Source organism: Dermacentor albipictus, chromosome 8 (genome assembly GCF_038994185.2).
Source record: "Dermacentor albipictus isolate Rhodes 1998 colony chromosome 8, USDA_Dalb.pri_finalv2, whole genome shotgun sequence".
Lineage (NCBI taxonomy): Eukaryota > Metazoa > Arthropoda > Arachnida > Ixodida > Ixodidae > Dermacentor > Dermacentor albipictus.
Genome location: NC_091828.1, coordinates 80,160,763 through 80,185,551, shown reverse-complemented (window position 1 = coordinate 80,185,551; position 24,789 = coordinate 80,160,763). Strand labels below are relative to the sequence as shown.

At 48.1% G+C, this 24,789-nt stretch overlaps 1 protein-coding gene across 3 annotated transcripts in view; it reads right to left on the bottom strand.

Annotated features, from left to right (window-relative positions):
- Positions 1-35: 35 nt before the first annotated feature.
- LOC135898606 (scoloptoxin SSD43-like) overlaps positions 36-24,789 on the bottom strand; it is a 43,652-nt gene continuing 18,898 nt past the window's right edge. For 2 of the 3 annotated variants that reach the window (XM_065427655.1, XM_065427654.1), the window contains exons 7-8: positions 6,597-6,693; positions 36-3,998 (exon numbers count right to left, since the gene is read on the bottom strand). In XM_065427655.1, coding sequence (XP_065283727.1) covers positions 3,990-3,998; positions 6,597-6,693 — 106 coding nt within the window. In that variant the 3' untranslated portion in view covers positions 36-3,989. The remainder of the gene's footprint in view (positions 3,999-6,596; positions 6,694-24,789) is intronic. The other variant, XM_065427656.1, reaches the window with a different exon arrangement.

The window sequence follows — 24,789 nt, the reverse complement described above, 5'->3', positions numbered from 1 at the left end:
TTGATAAATATCGAAATGTATTTTTTCCGTGATGAAAGTTTAACTTTTGCGGGTTCTAAAGAAAGCGCACAAGATTTGAAAACAGTGCCATATGACTGCGCACTTATACGTAACGGAATTAGCATCCTCAAACATTTTACGAACAGATGATCGATGCTGCTTGCAGACTCAAGGCACCAACAGACCTTGGGCAATGGAGATGAACCGATCGCAATGGTCTCGACTTCCACTTTCGTCGAGGCATCTTGCCGGTTGAAGTGAGGGGATGTCCGACCAATAGCACCTGAACATTCTTGAAGCTCTGTCAATGTTCTTGCTGTTTGCAGGTAGCGTAAAGAGTGAGGAGGTTTTGGCAGTATGGGAGGTGAGCGGGGTGGCCATCGCCTTTTTTTTTTCTTAAGGTCTGTCGTGTTTTCGCTCTGCGTGCGGCTTCAATCCTTCATTATTATTACGCTTGACGACAATAATGTCCGTGAGCGCAAGCTTGTAGTCGCGTGGAACTTCCTCAAATCTCGCGTGCTTTCTTTGCAGCCCCAAAAATTAAAACCACACCATCTATTATCAGGGAAAGAACTTTTTTTTTTATTTCTCAATTGACTCTACAACTTGTACATTGAAGATCTTGCGTTTAAATCCGGGTGTCGAACCGAACCAGAAGTGAGCAGAAAACGTCAGCCTGAACCTTTTTTTTCAGCTTAACTGGAACCGAACCGATATTTTTCCGTCATCTCGAAAGCGAACCCGAACCGAAAACTTCTTGCACGAGCCGTTCCGAACCGATTTGGTCCCAAGCCTAGCCCAGCGTCATTGTTACTAAAATTTTACGAAGGTAGATGATTTTCTTGCCCCTCTCCGGTGCAGCACGTAATAAGTTACCTACGCAATAGTCACGTGGCTCGCCACAGTGTCCCCGTTGTCTCAATGTAGTGTACGCTCCGTCATCTCAACTATACACTGTACGCAAAATCGGCACACGAATTGTCTGGACAGACCGTTACTGACGCTGCGTTGTCGTGGAGGATATATACTGCTGGGCTCGGGAAGGAAGGAAGGAAGGAAAATTTTATTTGGTCCTGCAAGTAGTGATAATTAATCACTAAGCGGGCCGCTCCCACGTCGGGACCGGTAGGCCAAGCCTCACGGCCACATCGTGAGCCTGCTGGACAGCCCAGAATTGTTCATCCAAGTCCGGGCTGCGAAGTGCAGCCTCCCACCTGGACGCATCCTTGATCGCCGAGTCTTCAATTCTTTCGCAAGACCAGAGCATGTGTTCGAGCATGGCTAAAGCACCACAATCTTGGCAATAAGGCTCTGTATACGTCTCTGGATAAAACATGTTGACATGGGCTGTTTTCGGGAGCAGTAGCGAACTGGTTGCCCCGTTCGACATGCGGGATACAGTTTCTAATGTACCTTCAGTGCCTGCTGTTCCTTCTGCAGTACGATTGTGGCTTCGTAGAAACTTTTCACGGCAAAGCGCAGTCGGTGACAACCTAATGACGTAAGAGACAGAGAGAGAGCGGACATCGTAGTGTACACCTGCTATTTGAGACTTCATGTGATTGAAAGCGCTCTGCATAGCGCTTAGATGTCCTTACTCTCTTGTTTGTGAAGCAGTTTGAAGCCAGGATGCAACACATATCGTAAAGGAATGCCAGAAAATGTTTTATTCGTCCATGATCTCCACCCACGCCGCTAAAAAGTGTGATGGCTAAAGAATTGGCACGAAATCGAAACAGGACGAGAGGGAAAACTGGACAGGTGCTCAGCACCTGACGAACACCTGTGTACAGCGGTGTCTCTTGTCCGGTCTCGCTGCCGCGTTCGGTTTTTACCTGTCGACATGTACCAACTAGCCCAGCAGTCCGTCTGCAAATGTCACGCCACGCGATGTTTACCGAGTTTTGTGTAGGCAAACTTCAAAGTGTGCTTTAATATTCAGTGTAGAATTTAGCTACCCGTACTGGAAGAACAAGAAGAGTCACCGAGATCAACTTTGGCGAATATGGACGAACCCGCCCTGGTGGCGTTCTGGCCAAGGTGCTGCACTAATAAACCCGGGGGCGCGGGATCGAATCCCGGCGGCCGCATTTCGGTAGAGTTAAAATGCAAAAAAAAGAACAAAAAAGCAACGTGTACCATGGGTTCGGTGCACGGTAACGAATCCCAGGTGGCCAGAATTAATCCACAGTTCTTCCCTACGGCGTGCCTCATCATGAAATAGTGGTTATTGCCCGTAAAGCAACAGATTAAAAAAAAAGATGTACGAACATTATGGCTGATGCGCTCGCGCAGTTAAAATTATCTGCGTGAAGTACGGCCCTGTCGAAAATTTTGCGAGAGAGTTCTCGAGACCGTCATATGCGGGCAGTGTTCCAAAGTGTGTCGTTTAAGTTGTGCGTGCAACTGGAATTTTTATTGTAGCTGCTCCAAAAGAACAGCTTGCCAGAAATTCAGCTGTGATTGTGCAAATTAGCGGAAGTTCACTGCATATTTTTTTGAACATCAAGAAATTTACCTGATTTGGTACAAATGAATTTTTAATTATTTGCATTCTTGCAACCGCTGCGCCCCTTAGCTAAAGTATTATACATTTGTTGAGTGCTCTAAGTTACTTATTTGGGCTCCTCTAAATATTTTTAGCTACATATTTATGAATTCAGGAAATATTTGTTAAGTGATCTTAGGTGCGACTGCTCCCTTTTGAGAAATGATATTACGTGTTTGTTTTCATAACTGGGCGCCTTTTTCACTTTTACAAAGCTTAAGGCAAATGTGCGGTTTAATAGGCTTTAGATCAGGCTTGTTCGTTTGTTTTTCACAGAAAAATGCAAAAAACGTGCGCGAGCAATCTTAGTGGTAAACTGGCACAATAGGTGTGTGTCTTTCTTACTTCCTGTGTTGAATATAATCTGACCCCGTAACTATACGCTATGGGACCCGAATTCCTCGAACAATTAAAGATCGCTAATTATACAACATTTTAATATGGCGCCCTCAATAGTCACAAATAGATAGAGCGTGGCTTCCTGCCGTAGGGTTGGATTAGAAGGGTTATTGTACACGTCACGTTATTTATTCGACAAGTGCATTTTATAGTTTCACAGGGTGCCACAAAACCCTGTATATCTACAACTTCGACGTGCCTATATACAACAGTGCAGTGTATTTTTTTGTGTGCGGTTTAATCAATGCCCTTGAAAATGAAAACATGGTTCGCAGCAATCCTAATCAAAGCGAACTGGTCTCTCCAAATGTACCATGCGTTGCCCCCCCGCCAGAAACTGGAAGCACGCGAACGTATCTTTTTCTTCCAACTTGTTTGAACCCGAACGAACCAGTTCACAAGGCTCTGAATTGGTTCGAACCGTTACAAACTTCGCTCCGGAGATGAAGCTGAACCGAACCCGGAAGACGTGAACCTGCATTCGAGCCAAACCCGAAAAAAATTTGGCATCGACACCCTGGTTTAAATCGCTGGTTTAAAAGCTGGTCAATTCATTATTGTTACCTCTATGCCTAAGGTCATAGTAATACCTTTGAATTCCTTAGTTGTACAGCGAACAATGCTAAGTAGGTTGCAGTCTTGGAACCAACAGGCGGATTAAAAAATAACATACGGCAGAGATGAAACACCCTACAAACCAGTCTTACAGCCGTTGCAGAGTCCCAATTTCGTTTTAAAGAGAGATAGAATAAGGTTTGGCCAAAGCTAGGAAGTTAGTCAGGATGAGTTCAGCTGTCTTCATTTGCACGTGCACGTTGCTATTGTGCTATCTACCCTACTTGAAATTAGATGGCTGGCTTGAACTGCAAATGCTAAACTTTTTCTGGTACTGCTGAAAGGTCGAATGGTCCGCGCGAAGATGAAGAGGACGTGTTTGAAGAATTAGCATGTTTAGAGACTCAACATCCGCAACACAATTAAATGCTATTCGAGCTGGTGGACATGGCGAGGTAATAGCTTGGGCGTCATGGGCGTAGTGGCGTCATCGCATCTGCAAATAGACAAAAATAAATGTTGAACCATATAGGTAAGCGACTTTTGAAGTTGTATTGCGAGAACATCTGTAGATTCTGCGTGACGCTGTTGTTTCTCTGAAAAAACGATCCAAAGCTTCATCGCACTGTCATCCAATAGAACGTACCGAACAGTCTCCTCAAACTTCTCGAACGCCTATACAGCGGTTTCTTCAAGCGCATTCAGGTGGGTTATTGTTGGCTTACCGTGAACATGACGAACAGCGCAGGCTAGAGGATAAGTGACAATTTCGGGATGGACTGGACACCTGCGTCAACCTCCAATGAATTTCGAACCGGAGGTGAACAATATATTAAGCGGAAGACGCAAGAGCAAAGCGCTGTTAGCTGCTAGACAAGCCAATAAAGAAATGAAAAATGAGGACAAAAATTGGAGAGAGAGAGAGAGAGACAAAGAGGAGGAAAGACAGGGAGGTTAGCCAATGTAAGTACTGGCTGCCTACCCTGTGCTGGGGAAAGGGGTAAAGGGAATAAAAGGAGAAAGAAGAAGAAGAGGAGAAAAAAAAATTAAGGAAATTCACGCAGTACCGCGACACTACGCGATACAACACTCAAAGGCGATCGCACAATTCGCAAGTCCTAAAAATGACCCGAAGACAAGGTCACACACAGCAAAAAAAAATTTCTTAGGTAAACAGGTGCGAAGCGTCTTCTGCCACCTTTGGCTATTTCTTGACGAGTTTCAAGCAAATTACAACGCACGTGAACAACGCGCTCTTTTTTTTTCGCCACTTCTACGTGTAACATACCTGCGTGCGCATGTTAGGATGTGAATACTGCAGGGAGGTCTGCAATGTGGAGGGCACATTCAGGATAGGAGGTAGTTAGCAACTCACATCGCTTTACGTTTATTTGGCGCATCTGGCATGCCTTTTTACACACTCTATTAAAAAAGAAAACACCCTGCCGCCACACTGAGAACTGTAGCAATCACTATCATCAGCACCAACATGCGGCTGACGTTCATCACGCCGCAAGTCGCGGAGAAGTTCAGCAACGAGGGGAAGTAATAAAGCTAAATCACTTTTCAGTAGAAGAGGTATAAGACGCAAAAAATCAATGAACTTAATCCACGCAAGAAAAAAAAACACTAAAAAGAAACTTGTTCTGCCTTTTGTCTCCTTCTAAACATCCAGCTTTCGAATTAATTTGTTTCCCGTATTCGTGGCATATACTTAATTACACGTATGCTATGTTCTCGCGCGACGTAACAATAGAGACTTTTAGCTTGTACGCTATTCCGGTAAACGGGAGCGGTTTGGGCGGATTACCGGGTGGTCGGGGCGTAAACGTGAGCGGTGAAGCCGCCTGGTGTTGTAGAGCTCAACCAGACAAACGCATAGCTAAAACTGCAGTAACTCACCATATCCTGCTTCGCCACTCGTGCAAATTTTTGGCAGCGGCGTAATTGTGAACACGATTACGCCACTGTCGAAAATTTACGCCAGCAGCTAAGCAGAATACAGTAATTAGCTCTGTGTTTGTGTGGTTGAGCTTTGCGCCACCAGCTGGCGCCACCAATCTGGCCGCTCACCTTGACGCCCCCGCTAAACCGGAAAACCGCCCGCGCTTTCCCGAATACCGGACACGCTAAAGGTCTCTATTCTTCTCCCACGTTTACTCGCTTTAACATGGAAACGGTTTCTACGCCACCAAGTTAAAACAACCAAAAAGTTTAACGCCCAGATTCTGACGTCCCGAACATGAACAGTGCGTTTCGAGGGACGCCGTGGCGAGAGACACCCGAATAACTTTTACCACCTGGGGCTCTCTCACATGCACTCGGTGCAGAGTATACTTAAGCGTTTTTTTATGCGAAGCATATTACTAGAGCTCAACCCAGCTCCTGAGGCGCGGCGGTGTCGCCTTCAATACCACGTGACACCGTGACGTCACGACAGAGGAGAAACGGGGCTCCAACTCGCGGCGTCGCTCGCGGCGTCGCCTTCAAGGCTGACCACGTGACACCGTGACGTCACGACAGAGGAGAAACGGGGCTCCAACTCGCGCCGTCACTCGCGGCGTCGCGGCGGTATATAAGCAGCTGCGCTTGCCTCTGCTAGACACTCACGAGGTGAGATGCCTCCTGGACACAGAGCTGCTCGTTGGAATGAGAAGCGAAGGTTGCGGCGTGCTACAGAGACTGTTTCTAGGTGGCTTTGCTACGGCGCAGCGACTACGCGCCCCGCATCGGACGCGGTGAGCGTCGAGCAACGCAGCGTTCGGCGCGACAACGAAATGTGCGCCTGAGCAAGCGCCGCACGCCTGAGCCGTCGCCGACGACACCGGCTTTTCTGCGACACAAGCTCCTTAACGCTGTCGCGTTAAAATAAAGGCTAGTATGCTTCGCATCCTGGGCTTAACCTTAGCTAAGCCACAGCCAGTTTTTTTTTGCATTCGTCCTCCACTTTGATGCGGCCACAGCAGCGGGGATCGAACTCCTGACCTCATGCTCGGCAGTACAAAGCCATACGTGACCACTGAGGCTACCGCCGAGGGAGCCGTCCGTTTATCGCAGATGCGAAAAACATGAGCGGTCACAGAGCTAAACGTACCCTGCAGAGACCGCTGAAGCGTTCGCACGCAAGTCCCTCGGGGCAAGACGAGCACGTTGGTCCTGCCTGGTAAATGGGCTTTGAGAACACGTTTCCCCTGCGCAGATAGAACAAACATTTAGCTGGCGAACGCACAGAAGCCAGCACTCCATGGCCACATCTACTAAAGCTGGTTGCTCATAAAAGCTTCTGGTCGTTCACCTTCAACGATCGCTACTTGCTTTGCTTTCCCTTTTTTTAAACCACTTAACCCCCTTTTCCATGTGCAGGGTAGCTGACCGAACACGTGTCTGTCTGACCTCCCTGTCTTTCTTATTCATCATGTCCCTCTCTGGTTACCAGGCTTGCTGAGCACATACCCCCTGTAACAACGTTCAAACTGCTTCCTCTGTATCGCCTTGTTTCTCTGTTTCTCAAGCGACAGAGAGCGCATTAGCAATAGATTTAATTTGTATTAGCTGTTTGCCGTTTACGAATACGGGTGCGTAAGGATAAAAAGATATTGCACTGTATATAAAGGTACACAAATAATGCTCTCAGTGATTTTGTGTTCACTTCTATGACGATATGACATTAAAAATATATGCATGTTTAGGAGAACAGATAGTTGGGCTAGTTGATTGAAATGCGTACTGAAAAAAATGTTTGCGCGGAGCAGCATGGACGACACCGAGAAAAGATGTGGCGTGTTTCGGCCCTGTCTTTTCTCGGCGTTGTCCACGCTTCTCCGCGCTAACTTTTTAAAGTATGTATTAAATAAAAAAATACTGTATACAAAAAACGATGCAAAACTTCTTTTTGCGAACACTAGAACCAACATAAAAGTGAGAGCGCACTTTTCACTTTCAAAGTTGGAGTCATCAGTGAAAGATGCAGGCTAAAAATTCTAATGAGCATCCGCCCCATTGACCTACCAGTTTTCGGCAACGCAGAGCATTTTGATTAAATGCAAAGTGTACCGGTTGTTACATGGTAACGTCGAAGTCGTAGCGCAAAAATTACGCTACGTCGCAAACGAGAGCAGACGTTCGTGTGGATACATGACACCGCGCTCGGGTCGTGTTGTCTTCTATTCGTCGCCCTATAATTTTGCTACTGAAACTTCGACATGGCGTAGAGTAGCCGAGAGAGAGAGAGAGAAAGCAAGGCTAGGAAAGGCAGGGAGGTCAACCAGAACAGCATCCGGTTTGCTACCCTACACTGGGGGTGGGGGAAAGGGGAATAGAAAGCGGAAGAAAGGAAGAGAGTAAACACTGAGTACGTGTGGGAGGGACACCAAACACAAGGACACTATAAACGGTCTGTTAAGCCCGTGCACTTCATGTACCGCACTAGTGCACGAATCGCTTTTCGAGCCAGTGACGGGTGTGGCCACGGTCCGAGTATTTTTGACTCGGTGAATGGTCTCGGGTCTAGTCTGCGCAAAGTTGCCCGCAGAGAGAGGCGTTGGACATCGTAGCGAGGGCAGGTACACAATAGGTGCTCGATGGTCTCCTCGCACCCACAGGAGTCGCACATCGGACTCTGGGCCATTCCCATACGGTAGGAGTATGCGATCGTGAACGCCACTCCCAGCCACAAGCAACACAACAAGGTTGCTTCGCCGCGGGAAAGGCTAGATGGCAGTTGTAGCCGTAGCGTGGGGTCCAGTTTACGTAATCTGCAATTGAAGCCCCTTGAAATCCAGAGATCTTGGGACTTCTAGCGAGCAAGTAGGCGAAATTCTCTGGCAGCGTCCGACCTCGCCAAAGGTGTTTGACGCGTCTTGGTATCTTCGTGGGCACACCGGGCAGCCTTGTCAGCTAGGTTGTTGCCGACGATGCCACAGTGAGCAGGAATCCACTAAAATATAATGTGGTGTCCTCTTTCCAGAGCATGGTGGTGCAGTTCCCTGATTTCAGATGTCATTTGCTCGTAAGTTCTGTGACGTAATGCGGACTTGATGCTATGAAGGGGTGCCTTAGAGTCACAAAATACGACCCATTTCTCTGTTGGCTCTTCGGTGATGTACATGATAGCGGCATGGAGAGCTGCAAGTTCTGCCAATGTAGATGTAGTCGTGTGCGACAATTTGAATTTAACTGTAACGTTCTTGGCTGGAACGGCGAATGCGGAAGTTGAGCTGGTAGGTGAGGTTGAACCATCGGTATATATATGTATGCGGTCATGATACGTCTGGTGCAGTAATAGGAGTGTAAGTTGCTTCAGAGTCGGCGATGGATGATTGGACTTTTTTGTAATTCCAGGAATAGCAAAATTCACTTGAGGCTGTCGCAGGCACCACAGGGGGGAGGCAGGCTTCACCGCGGGTGTAAAAGATGCTGGTATGTACTCATGATGAGTGTTAATCACTCGTGAAAAGGTCGCTTGAGGTCTCTCGGCTGGTAGGGAGGCCAAATCACAGATGGCGAATGTGCGCTCTGAGAAAGTCGACAGCTACATGTGTCTGGATTGTATGGTCTCCTGCGATGGCAATTGTTCCTGCTGTTGACGTGCACCGAGGCAGCACCAAACATGTGTGTAGGGCTTGACCTCGTATGCTCTCCAAGGCGCGAAAGTTCGTCTTGCATGCATTTGACAACACTGGTAGGCTGTAATGTAGGAGTCCGAGAAACAAAACCCCGTAGAGCTGCAACATAGAATGGACTGGTGTACCCCAGTTTTTCCCGCGTAGAAATTTGAAGACCTGAGCAATGGCGACTAGCTTCTTCTTTAGATAGACGCAGTGAGGGCTCCACGAGAGGTTGCGGTCAATGATGACGCCCAGAAAGCGATGCATCTTAACATAGAATACAGCTTGACCATTGATGGTAACATGATACGATGACATTTGTTTCCGCGTAAAACCAAGTAATGCGCCCTTTTCAGTGGACACACTGAGGCCTTGTTCTCGGAGATAAGAAGCCGTCATGGTTGTCGCCCGCTGAAGCCTGGCTCTTAGCTGAGCGCGAGTCACCGCAGAGGCCCAGATGCAAATGTCGTCGGCGTATATTGAGACATATACTGTCTGCGGTAGGTAATCCGCTAGTCCTACCAGGACGAGGTTGAACAAAATAGGGCTCAACACTCCACCCTGCGGCACACCACGGCAGATGTAATGGTCTGAAGTTGGGCCGTCTTCGGTCTGTAAGAAAAAAACGCCTTTCAGTCAAATAGTCCCGAATCCATTGATACATCCGGCCACCAACTCCAACAGCCTCAAGTGAGTTTAGTATGGCCTCATGGGCGACGTTGTCGTATGCTCCTTTTATATCCAGAAAAAGTGCCGCAGACAGGCGCTTGAGGCTTTTTTGATTTATGACCCATGTTATGATGTCAATGACGTTGTCGATGGACGTGCGACCTCGGCGAAAGCCTGTCATGGCGTTCGGATAGATGTTGAATCGTTCTAGGTACCATTCTAATCGGGCAAGAATCATTCTTTCCATCACTTTGCCGACGCAGCTCGAAAGCACAATATGACGAGACCTATGATATGATGATGATGATATGATATGATATGATATCATATCTATGATATGATATGATGAGATCTCAAGCGGTGACTTTCCAGGTTTCAGAATGGGGATCAAGCGACTCGATTTCCATTGTAGCCGAGAGAGAGAGAGAAAGCAAGGACAGGAAAGGTAGGGAGGTCAACCAGAAGAGTATCCGGTTTGCTACCCTACACTGGGGGTGGGGGAAAGGGGAATAGAAAGAAGAAGAAAGGGAGAGGGTGAGCACAGAGTACGTGTGGGAGGGACACTATGCACAGGGACACTATAAATGGTCTCTTATACCGGTGTACCTCAAGTATTGCAGTAATGCACGATTCGCTTTTCGTGCCAGTGACGGGTGTGGCCACGGTCCGAGTATCTTTGGCTCGGTGAAAGGTCGTAAGTCTAGTCGGTGTAAAGTTTCCTGCCGAGAGAGGCGTTGTACATCGCAGTGGGGGCTTCATTGTAGCCGAAAAATATGAAAACCGTATGCGCACTCCTATTTCAATATACAATGTCTAACGATAGCTATCATCATCATTCCTGAGAGACGTTTTTCACAGGCACTTATACATGCGTGTCAGCTATAATCTATGCTGACTTTCACACACGTCGGAGACCATACACGTGCTGTGAGTCGCCATAATACACTGCAATGCATTACTACACCGCTATTATTAGTTTTTTTTGCTGCGTTATCTTAATCATTATTTATTTATTTGTATTTAGTTACGTATACTGCAGCCCAATATAGGGCTTTAGCAGGAGTGGGAACACTATGCATTACTATGCATTACACAATAAAACACGTATAAACACAAAAAGATGAATGATAAAAAGAAGCGCGTTAAATATTAGCGAAATGCTTACCAGTGGCAGCTATGAAATGATTTAGTGATAGTGAACGAATGTTACTGGAAGTGTTTCACCGGGAATGCTATAGGAGCGTTTTAAAACTGCTATAACGCGGCAATGACGTCACGACTAAATATGCATGTTAATAAATAGACATAACCTCTCGGTGCTGCTTGCAGATAGTTTAACTTCAGGCGGCCTTTAGAAATATATTTTTTGATAATGCTGGTTATTTATTTACACTGAGTGCACTGCGGTGAAATTCGGCAGACAGCCGAAGGGGCAATGCACAAATCTGTGGCCACAATACGTTCATACTCAGATCGGACAATGTTAATGATGTCTATTTAATTATTTATTACACAGTATATTGTTGAAAATTACTAGTTTACAAAGGCACAAAGCCGCTTAAAGCCAGAAAATATGACGTTTAGGCAAATCTGTGGACCTCCCATAATTCTCATGTTGGTCCAACCGTTCTTGTTGCAGCTCCCGTAGACACAAGCGCCAGAGTTCCCTCTAGTAATTATTGTATGAAACTCTATGGCGCTAGCCGTCGCCTGACCACGTGACTCGCCGCGCGCCTGGCTAAGAGGAGCGCCATGCTCGCCCAGTCAGTGCGAGCTAGCTTGGCCATGGATGAGAGCGAGGCTCTTCTCTGAGCGTTGCGCGGGACCGGGATACTTTGAGCAGTCGTCGCCAAGCGTTGTCTGACCACCCCGCGGATATCGCTCGGCGAACCGCTTCACTGGAGATGGTCCGGAATGCGACAGGCGTCGCACCGTCGAGATCAATGTAGCGACCTCGTTCGCGCCCTCTCCGTTTGAGCTTCGACGCTGCGCATGTTCGCGGCGTCTCTCTGCATGTCTAGCACTCGCGCTTATTTTGTGACACAACAGGCGTCGCACCGTCGAACGATGCGTGTCTACACACAAGCCTAATCGTGGTCATGTTTATATACCGACCTAGGCACAGCCGTTATACCTGGCATAAGGAAGATTGCATACTTTAGTATAATAAATACAGCTAAATCAAAGGTTAACCAAATGAAACCAAGACTCAACCAGGCTAAACCAAGCTCTCGCTTTGTATATTAAGGGTTAGCTGAGCTAAGTCGCAGCCAATTTTTAAATCTTTTATGATGTTTACAAACTATATACTCTTAATTCTTTCCAACGTGTCGTCAATGTTATTCATATTAGACAGTTTTAGTACTGCGATATGATGATACGTACGCAGCACGCAGTAGTGGAACATAGCAGCGCGTGTCATGTCAGGGCTTTTAGTACTGGGAAATGCCTACGTACATACGTAAGCGGGCGAGCGTTTGTCCGCGTCCGCCATTGCATCGAACCATCGGTCGAACTATAGACGCTGTTGTTCTCGCCAACGGGATGTAACGTGTGCGCGAAAACAGAGCACGCTGTCAGGATTGGGGGCTCAATCCCATCGCTCGTGGTCCTTTGCCAAGATTGGAGTACGGCATGAATTCGAAGGTAGCTGGCCCATGCCGTCGTCCAACTTATTTACGCTGAGATCGTTGATGAAGTGAAGAACTGTTTCTCATCGAGAACGAGGAAAAAGGGTTTATTTACCGAAATTAAATCAGTCTAACATGACTGCTTGAGAAAAAGAGTATCAGTCCAACATGACTGCATGAGAGAAGTGACTCAGTCTAACATGACTGCTCAAGAGAAGTGTCCCCAGCATTCGCACAACGACCGTTTTTATACACTCGGTCCGCCGGCCATACGAGGCGGCGACTGTTCGTTTACTCATCACCAACTCGCCGCTGCTCACAGATCAGTTTACGTACACAAAGGCAACCGCGTTCTGATGCCTGACGCCGGCGTTGGAGGGGTGCCGTTCCGGGAAGTATCGGCGCCCATCGTGAGTAGCTCGTTGTCTTGCGCCTGGACGAGCATGAGAAGCACCAAAATACGGCTTCCCCACGGCAACTTGTCCATGCGTGTCATATCAGGTCCACGTTGGGGAACTCCGAAACCATTGTTCACACACCGAACTCGTCCCGTCACAATGTCGATGGGGCTGGTGGAAAGCGGCGGTTTTCAGCACAAAGGCCGCTTCTTCGAACGCCTCCTAGCTGCAGTGACGGAGAGGGTGCGGAATGCGCGTCTTGCCCCCCTTGTCGTAATCGGGTGGCAATTTTGCCTTACAGCTCGTCATTATTAACAGCGCCTCCATGGCCCGAAAAATCTCGACTGTCTAGCGCTGACAACCGCTAGGCAGGAAGAGAACGGCTGCTGGTCAGGGGGGGATTGATGTCTTGGCTCGCAGCGACCACTTGTGCATTGATGTCACCGCCCCAAAACATCCAACAAGGACAGGCAACTGCAAAATGAACCCCACAACACGGCTCTGCGCCGAGATGACGTGCATTGGCTCTCACCTTAGGCTCGCTAGGCTTCAAAAAACAACAACAACATAAGTGCAGAAGCAAAAAAAATGCTGCATTTCTCTATGCCAATTTCTGAACCAAATTCCTGCTGACACATTCAGCAATCATGGAGGGAATCCTGCTAAATGAGAGGGGATCTTCTTCGCTTAATAAAATTAACACTAGTAACCCTAAAATTTAGGCGGGACCCCCAAACGCAGAATTCAAATTAGCCTGCTCAAACCATCCGCATTGCTATGCAACTTTCCCTTCTTATATCTAACGGAGAAGTTGTACTCTTGGAGAGTGATGCTCCATCGGAGCAAGCGGCCGTTTTTGTGTGACATTTGATTGAGCCACGTCAGAGGACAGTGGTCGGTCTCGAAGATGAACTTCGCTCCGTACAAGTAACACGACAACTTCTGGGCGGCCCAAACCAAACAAGCGCATCCTTCTCTGAAGCGTTGTAGGCTTCCTCTCTTACATTTAGTTTACGTCTGGCGTAGAGGATAGGATGCTCCTCGTTATCGTCGCCGACCTGACTAAGTACCACGCCCATACCTCTGTCGCTTGCGTCGCATTGAACTATGAATTCCTTTGTGTAGTCTGGCGCGCGAAGCACAGGGCGAGAAACCAATAGCGTTTTCAAACTTTGGAAAGCGTTCTCTTTGTCCTTATCCCAGTGTACGTTACTCGGTGCTCCCTTTCGGAGGGCGTCTGTTAATGGACTTGCCAATTGCGAGTAATTCGGAATGTACCGTTGATAGTACCCCACAAGTCCCAAAAATGAACGAAGGTCCGTTTTCGTGCGCGGCTGAGAAAATTCTCCAATCGTAGTTATTTTCAGCTCAACCGGCCGTCTCATGTCCTGACCGACAACATGGCCCAGATAAGTAACCTGTGAACAACCAAACCTACACTTTTCCGCTTTCATCGTTAAGTCGACTTTAAACGTACGAAGCCTCGCATTCTTGTCGTAAAAGACTTTGGCGTTCTTTTGAGCTATTGCCATGTTCTTTCCGACTAGTTCTTGGGTTGCGCTTAGCCGTTCCAGTAAATTTAGCACGTATTCCACCACGGTTGGACTCTCCCCTCTTTCCTCCCACATCTCTCTTTATATTCTCAGTGGAGACCGGAGTGTCCTCCCATACACTAGTTCTGCTGGTGAGAACCCTGTCGCCTCATGTGGAACCGTTCGCAAAGCAAACAACGTTGCCGGCAGACAGTTCTCCCAGTCCTCCTTGCGCTCGTAACAGAGCGCACGCAAAACTCGCTTAAGCACCGAATGCCACCTCTCTACACTGTTTGACTGAGGGTGATAGACAGAACTGTGTATTAACTTTACCCCGCACTTTTGCAAGAATGTGGAAGTCAGTGCGCTCGTGAATACTGGCCCTTGATCTGCCTGAATTTTGGCTGGAAACCCAACTCGTGCAAACACTGTCAAAAGCGCGTCTACTACTTCGGTGGAGCTGAGCTCTTTCAAAGGGATTGCTTCTGGAAACTTGGTAGCCGGGCACAGCATGGTAAACAAGTACCTGTAGCCTGATTTTGTTTTTGGAAGAGGCCCTACCGTGTCTATTACAAGTCGTCTGAAAGGCTCTGTTATTAAGCGCACTACCTTCAGTGGAGCTTTCCAAGTCTCTCCTGGTTTACCAGAACGCTGGCAGGCGTCGCATGATCTTACAAAGTTTTCTACATCTTTGAAACAGCCAGGCCAGTAGTATTCCATAAGCAATCTTTCCTTTGATTTGTTTATGCCTAGGTGGCCGGACCACCCATTTCCATGACAAAGACTCAAAAGGTCCTCCCTATACTTAGTAGGTATGACTAACTGATCTAAAATCCTACCCTTTCGATCTCTGTAATGGCGATACAACAATCCTCCTCTCTCATGTATTGTTACGTTGCGCCTAGCAATGCCTTCTTTACCTGTGTCATGTAATTTAGCTAAGCTCTCATCATTCTTTTGCTCAGCTGCCAGTGACTCTCTATCCACGCGTAAGAGTTGATCAAAGTTCTTTGAGGCCGGTGATAATAACGACCCTGTCTCGCTTGTGAGCGCGTCTACTTGCTCTTCCTGCAGGCTAGAACTCTGACACTCTAGTGTTACGCTCTCATTGAGCTGGTCAGCTGGCAGGCTCTCCTCAACTGTTCTTTTGTCCCTCGGGCCTAGCTCGGATTCGGGTATTGAAGTTATCCCCTTTTCTGCTTCCGCTGGAGGAGCTTGAGCATCTTCAGCCGAAAGCGCCGCGATCTTGCGAGCTTGGCCTCGGGTCAATGCCTCTACTATGCCCTCTCCCAGTTTGAGCCCTCTGTCATGCAGTAACTGATTCGAACGATTCGAAAAGATGTAGGGATACTGCAGTGACAAAAATTTGGAAACTGCAGGCTCAGTCTCTAGCTCCCCGAATGGTCCACTGATTTTGACTTTGGCTATGGGCAGACACACGCTGTGTTCTTCTACAACCTGTTTTATCCATGCTACTTCTCCGGTGAAGTCATCTACCATCACGTAAGACGGATGGACAATGTCCAGCGTGGCGGCACTGTCTCTTAGCACTCGGCATGGTTTTCCATTAACTTGCAGGTCGTGGAGATATGGACTTAAAAGTTCCATATTCTCATCTTTTTCCTCCACGTAGGAAAAAACTACGCTAGACTTCTCGCAGTTTACAGCTATATGTCCCAGTTTGTGGCATTTGTAACAGCGAATTGGTCTAACAGCTTCGAATTTTCTTTTCTGTTCTTTTTGTGCGGTTTCTCCGTTAAGTTTCTCCTCGCTCTTTTCTGCGGGCTTTTCCGCCATGTCTACAGGCTCGGATCGTCTAGTTTGCGCACCCTTTTTGAACGGAAATGGTTTGCGCGGTCCATTTCGACCATCCCAGTTTCCCTCCTCGGCATTCAACTTTCTACGGGTTGCGTACTCTTCGGCTAATTCAGCCGCCCTTTCCACAGTGTTTACATTACCTCTGTCTTGCACCCACAGTTTCACAGCTTGGGGGATGGTTTTGTAAAACTGCTCTAGACACATGCATTCAATGATCATGTCTCTGCTGTCGTACGCTTCCGCGCTTTTAAGCCACTCGACTAGGTTGGCCTTTAAGCTATATGCGAACTCCGGATAGCCCTCGCTATCTTTCTTGCCTGTGCTCCTAAACCTTTGCCGAAAAGCTTCGGCTGAACGGCGGTATTTCTTCAGGAGACTAGCCTTAACTTTTGCATAATCATATGTATCCTGCACACTCAGTCTGGCGATTACTTCCGCCGCCTCACACGGCAACATAGACAGCAACCGCTGTGGCCATGTACTCGGGCCGAAGTTCATCTTTTCGCAAGTCCTTTCAAAATTGCTTAGGAACAAGCCTATGTCGGTCCCGACCTCAAATGGCTTTAATAGCCTGTCCATGCGGTACGATTCTGCCTCACTTGATCGTCCCAGAGCGCCTTCACTTCCTTGAGACATCTCCAAACGTTTGCTTTCAAGTTCCAGTTGCATTTTTCTTAACTCGCGATCTTTATCGCGTTCCTTTCTCTCTTGTTCTTTTCTCTCTCGTTCTTCTCTCTTTTTCAGAAGTTCAAACCCCATTTCAATTTCTTCCTCACTGGCCTTTTCGGAAATTAGCTGCAATAATTCCGATTTGAGCATTTCCTTGCGTACATCTAGGTCCAGTTCCTCACCAACAATCAACAACTCGTCTCTCAGCAGTGTCTCTCCATGACTGCTGACTCCATGACTGCTGCTTTACTGCCTTGATTCTGCTCTCTAAATCTAGCTAGGAAAACACAACCTAGCTAACACACAACAATCTAGCTTCCCTACTGTTCTAAACAGAACAACCACAAAATGAAGCCTAGAGAGTCAAAGCAAAACCAAGCACTCACCGCAGATACAGCACCATGTCGCAAAGTCCATCTCACCGCTGTCAGCCAGTTGTCAGGATTGGGGGCTCAATCCCATCGCTCGTGGTCCTTTGCCAAGATTGGAGTACGGCATGAATTCGAAGGTAGCTGGCCCATGCCGTCGTCCAACTTATTTACGCTGAGATCGTTGATGAAGTGAAGAACTGTTTCTCATCGAGAACGAGGAAAAAGGGTTTATTTACCGAAATTAAATCAGTCTAACATGACTGCTTGAGAAAAAGAGTATCAGTCCAACATGACTGCATGAGAGAAGTGACTCAGTCTAACATGACTGCTCAAGAGAAGTGTCCCCAGCATTCGCACAACGACCGTTTTTATACACTCGGTCCGCCGGCTGTACGAGGCGGCGACTGTTCGTTTACTCATCACCAACTCGCCGCTGCTCACAGATCAGTTTACGTACACAAAGGCAACCGCGTTCTGATGCCTGACGCCGGCGTTGGAGGGGTGCCGTTCCGGGAAGTATCGGCGCTCATCGTGAGTAGCTCGTTGTCTTGCGCCTGGACGAGCATGAGAAGCACCAAAATACGGCTTCCCCACGGCAACTTGTCCATGCGTGACATATCAGGTCCACGTTGGGGAACTCCGAAACCATTGTTCACACACCGAACTCGTCCCGTCACAATGTCGATGGGGCTGGTGGAAAGCGGCGGTTTTCAGCACAAAGGCCGCTTCTTCGAACGCCTCCTAGATGCAGTGACGGAGAGGGTGCGGAATGCGCGTCTTGCCCCCCTTGTCGTAATCGGGTGGCAATTTTGCCTTACAGCTCGCCATTCTTAACAACGCTGAACATTTTTCTCAAAAACAAAGTTCATATATTTTGCTGCTGATTCCCACTGTGCAGGATCCTGGAATGGGTTCTGCGCACTCACTTCACGCCGCAAAGCCAAATCGTAGGCCATGGAAAAGTACAGCCTTCCGCTGGTCGCCTTTGACGCCGCCATTTTTTCAAAGTCCTTTGTCTGGCGCTCTCCCGCACAAACGAGAACCACGAGAGCAGCACGCAAGGCTCCCCACGTACGCACTCAAGAATGGGATGCGTGCCGTCGCGGCGCAGGCGTACGCATCCCGTATCGTTCGTGCTGCGTTCTGCTCATGCGCACCTTGCAGAATGTAGCGATCTTACTTACGCAACGCCGTTGCGTCCGCAGCACTACAACTGTCTAATAACACGATCACGTATATCGTAGTACAATCGCGTAACTATTGAGAAAAAATGGCAGTATCTTGGCGCTGCTATATATGGGCCAGGACATACGTATCGAAAGCTAAGGTATAGCATGGTTAGCCTTGGTTAATCTTGATTGCTAGTCCAGGTTAGTCTGGTTGTCTAGCTATGTTACGGCGTTTAGCCAGTTGTTCGGCGCGCTGTACGTCTGTTGCCTGGGCGATTCGTTTCCTCTTCACCTCGTTCCGATGTCGATTCCAGGCCTCCTCCTGCTTATCAGAATTGTCACCGTCCATACTGCCGCCTCAACTGTGGTTGCGGCGCACGCGAGCACTCCTTTTCAATCCTCCGAGATGTTATCAGGCATGCGACGCAGCTGGCGAAGCGAGCGGAGGTGAGCTCAACGACGAGGAAGGTGGTGTAGGAACGCGGTGTGACGTCATGTGCCTCCTCGGCGCACGGCCATAGCGAAATCGAAAGTTCACGGCCAGTAAAACCTTCGGTTTCAAACACTCCTCAACTTCACTTTTCTTATTAATGTAATTCAGCTACGTATTGTGCATGCTATAGTATGATCTGCGGCAACTGTTTCCCAACATGGTATTAGACACTATCATTAATGACCTCCGCAAGCGCCCAAGCAATTATAATGTTCTTATGGCTATTTGTTCCTGATAAATTGGTGACAACCAAATATACGCCCAGAATACACGAGGCTCTTCCCCCGCGCTAAAATCTCTTAAGCTAAATTTGCATGGTAGGTAAATAAAAGGTCGAATCATGACTTTTTTGCTCATAAAGCTGCACGCAGACAGCTTGTGAGACTTCAATGAACCAGGTGGCCGATTTGGTTACTTCTTCTGGCAGCGGAGCCAAAGCTCAGTGGGCGGAGCTTCTTGTGCTACTACGCCAAGTAAGTAATCCCTACATGTTTTCTTTTCTTCGCTGTTTTCGCTTGTGTTCTACTAGCGCGTTCACCTCATGAGCGTTTTTTTAAACCGAAGCTTGTTTCGCCTCTTTCTTCGAATTATCCGCTTCTGTTGCTGTTGCTGGCTGCAGTCTTGCAGAATACAAGTTGCCGAATACGTACGTCTCACCGAAAGTAATGTTGTCACCGCACCGCCACCGTCGTGCCGTATTCAACCTTGCTGCCTACCCGCCGTGGTTGCTAAGTGGCTATGGTGTTAGGCTGCTGAGCACGAGGTCGCGGGATCGAATCCCGGCCACGGCGGCCGCATTTCGATGGGGGCGAAATGCGAAAACACCCGTGTACTTAGATTTAGGTGCACGTTAAAGAACCGGTGGTCCAAATTTCCGGAGTCCTCCACTACGGCGTGCCTCATAATCAGAAAGTGGTTTTGGCACGTAAAACCCCATAATTTAATTTAACCTTTTAACCTTGCTGCCTCCTGGTCACAGTCTTGGACGATTGCCCGGTGCTCGACAGAGTGCAAACAAACATCGGATGCAGTGCGAATCGAGGCAGTTTGCGGCCACACGCGGTGCACCTGCGCACGAAATTGACCTCCAATAGCAACAGACCCCTCGTGGTCATGCTGTCGTCATTGCATCGCCGTCATAAACTCGCCTTCATGTCGTCGTGGTCGTTCCATAGTCGTGATCACGCCGTCGTCATCTTTGTACCACGTGACTCAACTCCTGGCTGCAGTCTTGGAAGATTGGTTGCTAGCGGACATTGGGCAAACAAACACCGGGTATAGTGGGAATCGAGGCAGCTGTGTCCGACTGCGGGAGTTATACTAAAGGTAACGGCAACATTACGTCTTCACCGTCGTATCTATTGTCGTCCCTGCCCGATCGGCCGGTACCGGGTATAGCGTGAATGGATGCGACTAGCGGCAGCAGGTGATGCAGCCAAGCGTGGGCATTAGTTCCAACACGCCGTCATTGTCGTAAACATAAAGTTTTTTTGGTTTTGCGCACTCAAACATGACGTAAAAAAGATTGAGGGACCGACTGACTGAGAGATAATTATCTGTCATAAGCAATACGTCTTCCAACTGAAACAGCATTATTAGGTGTTAGAAACACATTATTTCAGAATATAGCACGAAGACCATTAGACAATAACCTTACTTTTTTAAATTTGCGAGATGCATTTGATTGCGGTAAACATAGCTTTCTTCTTAAAGGGACACTAAAGGCAGATACTAAGTCGATATGGACTGTTTAAATACCTTTCCAGAAACCTCGCAACGCTTGTTTCGTGCCAAGGAAAGACTTAGCTTACGAGGAAATTGTACCTGAAGGGTCGGAATACCTTTTTCGAAATTCAGATCTCCCGCCACCCAACCGGGGGAGTGGTGACGCTGCATACGCCATCACCACCCTTTGCTGTTGTCGGTGAGTAAAACGCCGCCCGACAGACGGCGGCACCGAGCCAAGACAGGGCGGCGGATTCGCCGCTGCAGCTGCTTTTTGGTCAAGTGGCGTGAACAGTTAGGGCATGCCGCGACATCACATGGAAGTTAAATTCTCTGCTACTTGCAGTTTGTGCGAGTTTCGCGAGCCAGCAAAACCAGCGCAGTACTACGTAATCAGCAAAGAAGTGAAACGCGAAAGCGTGGGCGGCGCAGAGTCGGGTGAAAACGAAAACTTTCGACCGCCCGCGTCGTTGTCAGCTGCAACTTCAATGAGTTATTTTTTTTTCTAAGCATGAAATGGAACTAGTCAAGAAGCATTCTAGTTCATCTTATCATACCATACCAGAATGTTTTTTTGCGACGAGTAGTTGAGCACTAGGGACAGAATTTAACTCGGGAGTGCTTTCGTCATCGGGCAAGTGCTTGAATGTCCTGGGTGAGTCTCCAATCACGTCCTGCGTTTAGCTCGATTCCTCGATCATTAAGACTCTGGTCGCGATAATATTGACGCCTTAGAGATTCTCGAGCTCTAATTCATCACTTTAGCTTGATGTAGTATTTGCCTTTAGTGTCCTTTTAAAACGTTGCACACATTGAATTCGCGGTGTAGCCGAAGCACTCGTACAAAGTGACTTGGCGGGCAGAGTGCAGTGAACAAAGCTCCGCGACTTCCACTCTAATGTTGGTACAAAACGGATGGCACAGCTGAGTGATCTATCTTGTGCCCCTGCTATTCTCTCTGTATAATAAATATATTTTAAAAATTCGTTTAACACCGAACACTGTAATATACGCTGGTGACACTAGGGGCGCCTTAATATATATGCGCGGGCAAGAACACCCGTGTACTGAGATTTAGGTGCGGGTCAAAGAACCTCAGGTGGTCAAAAACAATCCGGGGTGCCCCCGTAGGGTGGGCTCCATAATCAGATCGTAGGTTTGGCACGTAATACCCTATAATCAATTTTTTTCTTATATTCAATTTTAGACAGCTTCAATTTTTCATTTTTTCCTTTCACAGTCGAACTGTGGAACGATTTAGATGGCACATTAGGCGAAATATCTGTTGATCGTCTTGTGCGAGAATTGCCAAATCATGTATTTTCTTCATGGTTCTGTGCTGTTTTCTCTGTAAACCTTTGCACTCACATTTGTAATCATGCACTTTCCTAATATTGTTTATGTATAATCTTCTGTACCCCTCCTGCAATGTCCCAATTCATGGGATAGCAGTATTTGTAAATAAAATAATAAATAAAATAAATAAAGATAACTTCCTCGCGGACAAGCGAGCGCGTTGAGACGCTTATCTCGTTTTGATTTGGCCTGATTGAGACTTAGCTATAACGGAGGTCATGGTTTGCGCTGTCAACAAGCGCGAGGGGAACTCAGGCAACCAGAGAATTGCGTCTGCAACAACAGCGGAAGTATTCTGCAAGAGTCCACCTAGTGGACATGTCCAGTTCGTCTGCTACTGAAGTGTTGGCTGGCTGTCGCGCCTGGTTTGTCGAGGACGTGCAGCCCAGCCCAGCCAATCACCAGTTCCGCCGCAGATGAAGTGGACATGTCCTCTGGGTGGACTTTTTCGGAATACCTCCCCAGGTAGAAGCTTTGGAAAAGGACATGTTGGAACGAAGCGAGTTAATTGCGCGAAAAAATTATGCTAGGCAAAAAAAAAATACTCTGAGATCGGTCATCGAGTGTGACCGGTCTCAGACGCGATTACTACTGTTACAGTAAAGACAATTAACAGACAATGAAGACAAGCCCATCTGCGACGAACGTCTGAGATATCCGAGAACAATTGCTCAGCACCGGTATTGTACGTAACTTCCATCAAAGCCGGCTGTGCTGAGCGCCAAGGTGGGTCCGTTTGGCACCGTCGCTGTTGCAGCCCATTGTACTGCGCGTAACTGGAGTCGGCGAAGGCGGAGTTATGGGCGAAAATTATTTCCATCTAATAAATGTAAGAGTTTCCCCAGAGAAACGAGGCATTGATAGCGTAGCAAAGTATTGCACAACTACGTGAAGTAAGCTTCGTAGTTTGATTGGTCGTTGCAGGAAAGAGTAGTCTCTTCTAAACGTTCGCTTACTAATTAAATTTACAAGCATGGTGCCACGCGCACAGAGGTAAACGTGAACATAGCTTACTGGATGAACCGCGAGCACTCGCTATCGCAACGCTGCCGTGAAGAAGAGCGCCGGCAGCCGGTAGCGGATCGAACCCTTCGCCCTGTGCCTCGCTTCACCGCATCTCCGAAGCTCGAGATTACGCGGCCTTCAACACATGGCGCGGAGGAATACAGCGCTCATGGAGCCACCCGTCTTCCCTGCTGTGTTCACAGCTGCAGCTTAGCCATCCGCCGCAGATTACATAAATGGCGCACGGCACACGGGTCGAGCATGCGCTCAGCGGTGTGGACAGCGACTGGTGGCCGCAGCCGAACTAAGAGAGGGTACACACGCTCTCCGCCCATAATGCGCGGGAAGACGACGTGCATCGAGCCACCTCCCTTATCGGCGTAGCCTCACATGCTTTTTCTTGGCAGCCACAACATACGGTGTGCACGGCGCGATAGGATCTTATCGCACTATTAATGACCATCACGGCGACGGCGACGCTGAAAATTCGCCTAGAGTGCACATATAACTGCCTTCACCCTAAAACGATTGGTGTGTCGCATGTGCAAGTGGCCAGGAAACCGTTAAGCATGTTCTAGCACAATGTCTCCGTAGCCATCAAGAGATAAGTGGAAATCGTTGGGCTGCCCGAAGCTTCGGGCTTTAAGGACAGTCGAAGTACCGAGAGAGAATCCGTGGCAGAGACTAGTAGGAGATGGCCGTATGATTGCCGGCGCATGAAAAGAAAGAACACGCATCGAGGCTAGCCTTCTGTCTTCAATGAGGCAGGGTAGGGCATAAAGGCGTTTGAATATTTGGGCGCATCAGAAATAAGGGTTCGCGGAGACACCTTGCCTGCATGTATATACGCGCATGCTTCAAATGGCATGCTCACGTCCCAACATCGTCGCCATCAGTGTCATAACGATGATAATCATCATGATCAACATTACCGCCATCACCACCACCACCACCATTGTCATCATCATCACTATCATCATCTCCGCGCTGTTCGCAAATAGTTGTGCCCGAATATTACGACATAGGACGATGTGTTATACTTTCTCATCTAGTGTGGTCTGTTTAACCACACGAGCTTATGATCAACTGCTCAGGTGGCTCGGTGATTACAGCATAGCGTTGCTGAGCGTAAGGTAGTGGGCTCGATTCCCCGTCGCAGTGGCCGCACTCCGACGGGGGCGGACTGCAGATGCTCGCATACTGTCGCTTCGTTCAATAATTCGTGGTGGTCAACGTAATATGCTGCGATCCACTACGGCATACCTCGTGCCCTGCGCAGTCTCAGGACGTTAAACTCACCCAATTTTAGCTTGTAAGTTCATGGCGAAGATGACATGAACATCCCCTGCGAATTACGTTAGTTAACGTTGGTTCACGTTGCGTACTTAGAATGCGCGAGGAAAGCTCGCGAGCGACTTCATGCAACTTCAGACCGTGTGTCCCAGCTAACATTAGCCAAGCTGCTCAATAAAAAAAATATTTACAAACACGATCGAACATACCATTTTAAGACCTACTGCGTTCGCTCATCCCTCCTCTGATGATTGAACACCGTAGGTCTTAAAATGGTATCCCCTCTTATGTGACTCGAAGGCAGCTCTCCAGTGTCTGATGTCCCCTTTCAACCACGGACCAAATATGCAACTAGTGGCAGACATCCGACTACTCCACCATCAAGCAATCAACAAAGGGCACAACGTCATCTACCAGTGGATACCGGGTCATTGCGGAATTGCGGGCAATCACCATGCGGATGACGCCGCCCGATCGGCCCACGACGGTGCCCGCGTTGTACCACTACCACTGTCACGAACAGACGCAGCCACAAGTCTTCGCTCTCTCGCCC